Source organism: Mya arenaria, chromosome 9 (genome assembly GCF_026914265.1).
Source record: "Mya arenaria isolate MELC-2E11 chromosome 9, ASM2691426v1".
NCBI lineage: Eukaryota > Metazoa > Mollusca > Bivalvia > Myida > Myidae > Mya > Mya arenaria.
The window spans coordinates 26,287,245-26,297,003 of record NC_069130.1 but is presented as its reverse complement, the minus strand read 5'-3'; the positions used below and the strand labels follow the sequence as shown (position 1 = coordinate 26,297,003).

General features: G+C 40.0%; 1 protein-coding gene across 1 annotated transcript; it reads right to left on the bottom strand.

Annotated features, from left to right (window-relative positions):
- Positions 1-1,746: 1,746 nt before the first annotated feature.
- Positions 1,747-2,787, bottom strand: LOC128245891 (putative nuclease HARBI1). Its single transcript, XM_052964110.1, has one exon. The coding sequence runs from the start codon at positions 2,785-2,787 to the stop codon at positions 1,747-1,749; it is 1,041 nt and encodes a 346-aa protein (XP_052820070.1).
- Positions 2,788-9,759: the final 6,972 nt, after the last annotated feature.

Here is a 9,759-nt window from a genome sequence, read left to right as displayed (position 1 = left end):
GATTGAGAGTCGGATACCATACCACTGGGCGCCACACCGGTCCCCTGTTTTTAAATGTACATAACACTAAAAAGTATTGTCTTTAATTTTACAGATAAGTAAAATTAAAAAAGTATTGTCTTTTGTTTTACAGATTAGGCAGAAAAGAGCAGCCAGACTTCACGTCCAACTTCCTGACCTTGATGACGAGGGCCAGACTAACCGAGTTGTACCCACACAAGAAGCCGAAGAGGACGTCTCTGCAGCTGATGCTTCGTTAGAGCGACCAAATAGTACTCCTCCTATCTCTGCGTCTTCAGACCCTGCCACATGCACGCGACCTCCACTTGTGCGTGACCCCAAGAGAGCCAAGGTAGTCGATACAGCGCCTGATGAGGGTATCCAGGCTCTTGTCCGTTGTAGTCAGCAGCTAATGGTGGTAGGAGACAATTTGGCAAGGTACCTCCGACCAGAGAGTACCGCCCAGGAGCGTCAGAGGCAAAACTTTGCCGACATGAGTGCGAACATTCTTAGACAGCTGCCTGAGGACCTGTATATGGAGGCATCAAACCGCATTTGGACTGTTCTGCAAGATGTCCAGCGAAATGCCCATGCACGCAGTGACACTCAAGCTCCGCCCCAACCTCAAGCTCCAGTTATAGGCAGACCCATGTCATACCAGCAACCACAGTGGCAGCCTGATCCCTCACAGTGGACCAGCAACCCACCTCAAGCCAGCGTGTGGGGTTCTATGGGGTGCGATTATATTCGCCAAACACACCCAGGTTACCTCCAGGGACAATCACAGTCACAGGAACAGTCAGCTCCCCGACAAACCTTGCCTGAGGACATTTTCACAGCTAGCATGGTGACAGCTGGTATCCCTGTCTCCTCACAGCCTGAGGAGGGCTCGGAAGACCTTTAGACGAATGACAACATGAGGACAGGAAGTCCACAAGAAGTGCAGTTTTGTTTGTTGTACTTTTTATGTTTGAACGACTGTTTGTGTAATTGGTGGTGTAACTGCATTTATGGAAAACTGTTTAATTTGCTTTTCACGTAACAATATATTTGTTTCAATTAAACTGAGGTACAGAGAGTATATTTTTATCTGTTTATTTGGCCCCTGGTTTTTATAATAGTTCCCCAATTAATCACAAATTAATAACACAATTGTAAAATTTAGGTATTTGTATTCACCACTATTGGTTGTCTGTGTTGATCGAGAATGTTTTTTTATAACCTCATAACAAAATTAATGCACGCGCGATGACGTCAACGTTGTTCTGCTGGAAAAACGTGACTTGCAAATAACGTTGTAACATACCATATTGTTTTATTATTCACTATAATTAATGCTAAATTATAAAAAATGGAGGGATTTTTTTTTAGTTTTCATCGAGGTATGAAAAACACCCTAATCACATATTCTAAGAAGCCGCTTTGCGGTTTCATAGTATGTGATCAGGTTTTTTTTCATACCTCTATGAAAACGTAAAGTTTTTATCTTCATTCCTTAATTAAATAAGTGTAGCTCAGGTTAAATGATATAACAATCTATGAACAACGTAAATGGCAAATTGTGTTTTTATTATTAAAATCAAGTAGCACAAAACAGTTTCAGCTGTTAACTTGCAAACAAAACAGTTTCAGCTGTTAACTTACAAACAAAACAGTACAATATGATAAAAGATCTCTACAATCAAATGTCATTTCAGGTATGAATATTGTTTCTGTCCTGTCATCTCACTATAAACTATCTTGTGGCTAGTTTACCATTCTGTCTTGCCAAGGCACAGACCCGGCTGCACTATTAAAGTACTTGGATAAGTACTCCCTCTGCTGTTTGGCGTCGGTTGCGTCACGATTATGGCCCCTTACTTGCTGGATTGCAGTCAGCATCTCATTCGTTCTCCAGGCTCCAGAAACAAGGTTATGCTGGTCATCCTCTTGGTCCAGTTGAGCTTGTTGTAGGCCGGGATACCTAATCCTCATTAGATTGTGCAAGCACACACACGATTCAACTATGGTTGCAGCAATTTCCGGTGTTTGCTGCATAGTTGTGAGAAGCACTCTGAATCTGGCCGCCAGGATGCCAAATGCATTTTCGACCACTCTTCTTCCTCTAGATAGCCGGTAATTGGTTATGAGCTTCTCCCTTTCCAGGCCGCGTCTTCCAAAGGGCTTCATCAAATAGGTCCTTAACCCAAAAGCATCGTCACCAAGAATGAAGTAAGGCATATCACGGTCATCATTTGGAAGAGGTTCTGGAGGTGGTAAGCCAATGGTTCCATCTTCTAGCATCTCACTGAGCTCTGAATTGTTATATATCTGGGCATCTGACATGTGCCCATGACCTCCGACGTCTATCCACAGAAACCTGTAGTTGGCATCAACAAGAGCCATGAGCACAATTGAGAAAAATCCTTTATAGTTGTAGTATTCAGAGCCGGATCTGCGGGGCTTCCTCAGAGCAATGTGTTTGCCATCAAGAGCTCCACATGCATGAGGGACATTCCACCTCCTTTCAAACTCTTCAGCTATTGGCCTCCATTCTTCAGGTGTATTGGGGATAGGGATGACATCTTCGCTATATGATTGTACTATGGCCTCGCAGACTTCTGGGATAAAGAGGGAAATTGTTGAACTAGCCACCCTAAAATCATAAGAGAGGGAAGGGTAGGAATCCCCTGCTGCTAGGTGCCGTAGTGTTACCGCCAGCTTCAATCCGGGATCTAGGGCTTTTCTCCAGTGGGTGTCCGACTTCTGAAGTCTGGGCGCGAGGCGTTGCAGAAGCTCGTCGAACATTCCGGTGTCATCCTCATATAGTTCTTGAAGGAGTTGGTGTCCCCTTCCCGCAACTCTGCAATAATGGTGCTATACTGTCCAAATTGAAGCCTTCTCTCCTGGGTTAACCAGGGCCTGGTCCACCATCTCCTTTGTCTTCTTCGGCGGCGTCTATGAACAGCTATGGGCTGCTGAACGAGTTTAATAGCATATCTGACATTGAGAATTGCCTGCTGCTGCAATATGACACCGAATTGCTGGATGGCTCTGCCATTCTCCATGATGTTATTCGGTCAAGTACTCAACTGCAAATAAATCATCGGTTCTCATCACTTAAACATGTTGTTTTAATAAAAGAACCGACAGCAACCTATATCAAGAGATATGCAAGCTATTAATTACCGATATCGCCGATCGGACAAAGATGACCACATGTGAATCACCGGCTATATCAGATGGAAAGTGTTAAACCACTGATGACTAGCTATCAAACACTGATTATTCAGCGGTACGCCCGATTTAGCTCCGATTAGCTCCGATTTACAAACGATAAAAACCGATAGTATTTTAGCATTTTTATCGATGAAAACATCCTTATCACCGATCCAACCCCGTTTGAGTAACTTTTGGCCACCTACCAGCAACACATGAAATGTTTTTTTAATCGATTGAACAGTTGTCCATCGCCGATAGCCAGTTACACAGAAAACCAGAACTAAAATCACGCATGACAACCGATCAAAACAGCGAGTAAAATGACCGATTGGGGACCGACCTTCTGTGTAACTGGGCCATAATTTAAAACACCAACATGCAAGTTGTAATAGTTTGGTTCGTAAAAGACTACGACCACAATGTGGTTAAATGTAAACTATTGTGCTCGCCTTTTGTCTTTCTAAAATCGTCCTTAGTCAGTTTTTATCCACTATAGCAACCACATTTCTGAACCAATCTGAGCCAAACTTTATCAAACGTGGACATGGGCCTCAAGCTCTCAGTCAAAATCTGACCAGTATGTCAAGAGTAACTGCCCTTAAAAGGGCCATATTAAACATTGTAACAACTCTAGCGCCTTCATTGATTCACAATTTCTAATCATACTTCAAACTAATACGCATGATCATAGCATGCTGTCAAACTTGATTATGGGCAAAGTTTGACTAGTAATTCTCGAGTTATTTGCCCTTGGTTTAAACGAATACATATCTAACCTTGTTAAAACTCTAGCTCCTTCATTTTTACACAAATTTTAAGCATTTTTGGAATGTATTTGGTTGGACAGGTTTCATAATGGGACGAATTGGACGGGTATGTCAAGAGTTATTGTCCTTGATTTCCAAAAGGTGCAATTTTTCGCGACGTTCACTTCTTAGCATACTTTTTTACATAACAATTCTCACACAAAACTTACACAGAATGTTAAAACCAATAAGGTGAAGTTTGATTATTGGACAGTTTGGTCTACTTAATTTGCTTATGAACACATGATGTATATCATAGTTTTAATGCTCTGGCAAGTTGGTTTCTTATGGCATGCATGTCATATTTAGACCGAATGAAATCCGCAGTCAAACAATTGTAAATGGATGTCCTACATGAAATAGCTAAGCTCATCTTGATTTTTTGTTCAAGTCCGCAGTTGTTTAACCTTTTTGCCCACTAACACTCTATGTCAAGTTTGAATAGGGACAAAAAATGGTTTTGTTATGGTTACATCCTTCTCCAAATCAATAATTGTTTAGGCCTAGGTGAAGAAGTAGGACACTAGGTCAAGTCAAAGAAGTATAGTTTTAAAACAGACCAGAGTACCATATGTCTGGTGAGCGAACTATTGCCCTCTGGGCCATGTTGTTTTCAAATAAAGTATAACAAAAACCGACAAAGGTAAGATACATTATAACCAGTATCTAATTTTAAAAAGAAAACAAAACAATCAGCTGATTGTCACAACTTGCAATGTATTCCTTCTATTTTTATACACAATGCACTAATATAAATAAAATTTAATTATTTCAGTTCGTTACGCATCTCATCCACTTCACCTACAGGTCACACACACCCGAAAATAATTTCAGGGGCTATCCAGAGGACGCCGAACAGGTTGGCAGCTCCGGCAAAGTAAACAGAATTAGTTATCTGGCCACTGGTGTCAAATATTATGCCTTAAAGTAAGTGGGAAAAATAGATATGTAAGTATTCAATAAACAAATCTGTCAGTAGTTCACACCATTTTTTACATAGAGATCTGATGGAATTTTGCACAACTTGCAAAATAGTGTTGATTTTTTTTTCAAAGTACCAAACTGTGTATTTAAGCTCTGTCGGTTAACGTATTTACATTTTAAGTACCAAGAAAACATCCACATGGTTGCGTTTTTCATAATTTGTGACCCAGTTACACATTTACCGAGTATAATCGAATAACCTTTATCTAAAATAAACTTCCGCCATAATTACGTTGCCTTAGAGACTCATTAAAAGTTTCTGTTATAAAAAATACCAAATGCATATTTCAGTGTGTGTACACCACGTGATACATCACATCACAAATGCTATGTCGGAAGGCAATGTTTTGCTTCGAATGATGACTTAAAACAAGGATCACTTTTCTTTTTCTTCACCATTTTAAATGAAACAATGGGCGATCTATGCCGCTCAAAGAGGCACGCCTTGGTTTTATTACCGAAGTTTGATGAGGTGATACGTTTCCTCAAACACTTCGACAAACCTGTTTCCAAAATAATAATTAAAGAGTGCTACGAGTGAAACTAAACTCTCTATCAAACTCAAGTAAAATACCGAAGGCGGAGCTCCGTAAGCGGCGTAGACTGCGCCATTTTTTCATTTGATATGAGAAATAAATAGTAAAGATATCTTTGTTTATAATCTTCGTTTTTCAAGCAGAATATTGTCTTACGACGTAGCATATATGACGTCATTTATCACGTGGTACACACACACACACGCACACGCACACGCACACGCACACGCACACACACACACACTGCATTTACCTGCCAAGGGCGGTCCAATTATATCACCTATTCCATTGGACAACAAGACGTATCCGAATCCTACTGCCAAATGTTCAGGTTTCAATAATAAACCGGTAATGGGAAAGAATGTACCAGCTATCGTTCCAACAGAAACGCCAATCAGAAAACACAATGTTACAAGTGTAGTTTGGCCCTGTACGAATGTCGTGACAACCATAAATGATCCCATTGCCACTAACCCTGTAGCACATATGACCACAGCTCTCCTTGGGTGCAGGGTGCAAGAGTCCCGACGAACAAACCGCCACCGAGTAAAGGAAGTGCAACATATTCTATCATTTGGTCCAAATGTAGTGCATTTATGTATACTGGTAGGAACATCAGGAATGCGCTGAATCCAACGTTTAATAGGATTTGTGTTGTTAGATATCTGAGAAATTGTAATGTAAGAACATCGCGAATATGCATTTTTAAAGCTTGGAATAGCTTCTGTTTGAAGGTTTGTTTTGTGCTATCCGCTACATTTGTAATGGTTTCCGTAACAACAACATCATGTTCTGGAAGTGTTTCGCCTCTGTCGTTTTCTGCATATTCGACCGTGATAACAACACCAGCATCTTGAAGCACGTTATCATTGTCTTTATCTGGGGCTGGAAAAAGCAGCATTGATAGTACCAACATTTGGTGGTTTGTTCCTGTCAGCATAACCAGACTTCCACGTAAATCAAAGCGGTCCACGAAAAATTCAATCAGGAAGGGCAAACACATTTGTCCAAATCCAATCCCGGCCATAATAACACTTGACACGAGCAGGCGGTGTTTGTTGAAATGCAGCCCGGCTAATATGTTAGAGGACATCAGCACAATTCCAAATCCTAACCCTAAAATGAATGATATATGTAGCAATGATGGATATTGAACTCATTTTTACCGGGTTTCTATAAAAGTAAAAGTAAAGCGGCAAAATGGAAAACAATCTACATTTTCAGCCTATGGAATCGCAGATGGGCAATCATGTAGTTCTAGACTTATTCATTACGAATTTCGACTGTTGCGGATATATACAGGTCCGCCCACTGCCACTCATCCGATATACATCCCCTGTGGCAGATTTGGCGTTGACAATGTGTTATCCAATGAGGTTGTATTCAAGGTCAGTTGAAGTAATATCTTAATGATTAAGAAGGACTCGTTCTCTACTCTCCCTACGCCCCTTCTTAATCATTACAATTTTACACCATTTCATCTCACTAGCACCTGTATATACCGCGGTTATATTTACATCAGTTAAATATTAATTTAACAATTATTTAGAGTATCATTACCCAAATAAGGCATTAAAGTGATCGTATCAATGCTACTGGCAAAATTTTAAACATCCCTTTTTAACAGTAAACTAATGACATACAAGGGAGATAACTAGTCGACTTGTGTTTGAATTTGTTACATAGTTTTTACCACTTAATCCGCCATAGCAAAGCGTCACAACGGCAATATTTGGTGCAAAAGAAGCCCCAAAGAAACCAATATTTACAAGACAGGCTCCAACGACTGCAACCGTCCTGTGACTCCATTTCCGGAAAGCCATCCCAACAAGGGGTGCTGTGTGTTAAAATAAAATGACACAATTGTAGGAGGATGTAACTTATGGCACCTACACGCTATGTTATTTCCGAATCCTGCATTACAAATAATATCCAACTCGTTTTAGTGTAAGCGTACTGAACAATGCCAAATATTGCATTTCTGAGTCAAGATTACAGTTAAAACATTTGAATACCCCGGTCCAAAAGGGCTGGGGTGGGGTGTCGGTATTAGTCACATCCTCTTTATAACAGTTGACATGAGAGTAAATTGTCTTTTATGTACAGGCAACTAAGCAAGTGTTTATTGGCATTAGGAGCACGGGAATCAGCATGGAAAATGTAGTTATACTACAATTAAAACCGCAGGGACTGCACCAGCAGTCATTAAGTAAAAAATAAACCTATTTTGACGCATAAGGCAATGAATGACCCAAACGACACACGCTTCAAAAAAGCTTTACCCAAAAATGATGACAATATCACCGTGAAACGGTCAGTTAAAAACATGTTCACTGGAGCATGCGTATGCCTGCCCTCGGCGTCATTCTACAGAATATAGAGGCTTTCTGCGACCAAACGTTCTATATTAACTAAAAACACATGTTTCCAGATAAATTCCCAAAATATGAATTCTGAAAAGAAATCATCTTACAAGGAAATAGTGATGTTCCTAAGCAGACTGCTCCCAGTAAAGAGGCCGCTGCTGAGTTCACGTCAAAAGCCTCTTGGAAATGAAGGTTGTAAATTCCCATTGACCTTGTTGTGCCCAAAACTATTGTCTGAAAATATATGTAATAACATCGATTTAATAGCCCATACATATTTTACTTGCGTTATACCATGGGTTCTATTCAATTTACGGTTTCTTTCAGAAAACTGAGAAAACTAAATTCTTACATGGTAAGAAGTAAACGGTGACAAGTTTTTAATTAAAGTCACAAAACAATCTACATTTTTAGCCTATGGAATCGTAGATGGGCAATCATGTAGTTCTAGACTTATTCATTACGAATTTCGACTGTTGCGGATATATACAGGTCCGCCCACTGCCACTCATCCGATATACATCCCCTGTGGCAGATTTGGCGTTGACAATGTGTTATCCAATGAGGTTGTATTCAAGGTCAGTTGAAGTGATATCTTAATGATTAAGAAGGACTCGTTCTCTACTCTCACTCCGCCCCTTCTTAATCATTACAATTTTACACCATTTCATCTCACTAGCACCTGTATATACCGCGGTTATCTTTACATCAGTTAAATATTAAACAATTATTTAGAGTATCATTACCCAAATAAGGCATTAAAGTGATCGTATCAATGCTACTGGCACAATATTATTTTAAACATCCCTTTTTTAACAGTAAACTAATGACATACAAGGGAGATAACTAGTCGACTTGTGTTTGAATTTGTTACATAGATTTTACCACTTAATCCGCCATAGCAAAGCGTCACAACGGCAATATTTGGTGCAAAAGAAGCCCCAAAGAAACCAATATTTACAAGACAGGCTCCAACGACTGCAACCGTCCTGTGACTCCATTTCCGGAAAGCCATCCCAACAAGGGGTGCTGTGTGTTAAAATAAAAGGACACAATTGTAGGAGGATGTAACTTATGGCACCTACACGCTATGTTATTTCCGAATCCTGCATTACAAATAATATCCAACTCGTTTTAGTGTAAGCGTACTGAACAATGCCAAATATTGCATTTCTGAGTCAAGATTACAGTTAAAAACATTTGAATACCCCGGTCCAAAAGGGCTGGGGTGGGGTGTCGGTATTAGTCACATCCTCTTTATAACAGTTAACATGACAGTAAATTGTCTTTTATGTACAGGCAACTAAGCAAGTGTTTATTGGCATTGGGAGCATGGGAATCAGCATGGGAAATATAGTTATACTACAATTTAAACCGCAGGGACTGTTATTAAGTAAAAAATAAACCTATTTTGACGCATAAGGCAATGAATGACCCAAACGACACACGCTTCAAAAAAGCTTTACCCAAAAATGATGACAATACCACCGTGAAACGGTCAGTGAAAAACAAGTTCACTGGAGCATGCGTATGCCTGCCCTCGGCGTCGTTCTACAGAATATATAGTCTTTCTGCGACCAAACGTTCTATATTAACTAAAACACATGTTTCCAGATAAATTCCCAAAATATGAATTCTGAAAAGAAATCATCTTACAAGGAAAAAGTGATGTTCCTAAGCAGACTGCTCCCGCAAAGAGGCCGCTGCTGAGTTCACGTCAAAAGCCTCTTGGAAATGAAGGTTGTAAATTCCCATTGACCTTGTTGTGCCCAAAACTATTGTCTGAAAATATATGTAATAACATCGATTTAAAGGCCCATACATATTTTACTTGCGTTATACCATGGGTTCTATTCAATTTACGGT

Coding starts and splice junctions, on each gene's coding strand:
- LOC128245891 (XM_052964110.1), bottom strand. CDS start 2,787: ATGTTCGACGAGCTTCTGCAACGCCTCGCGCCCAGACTTCAGAAGTCG.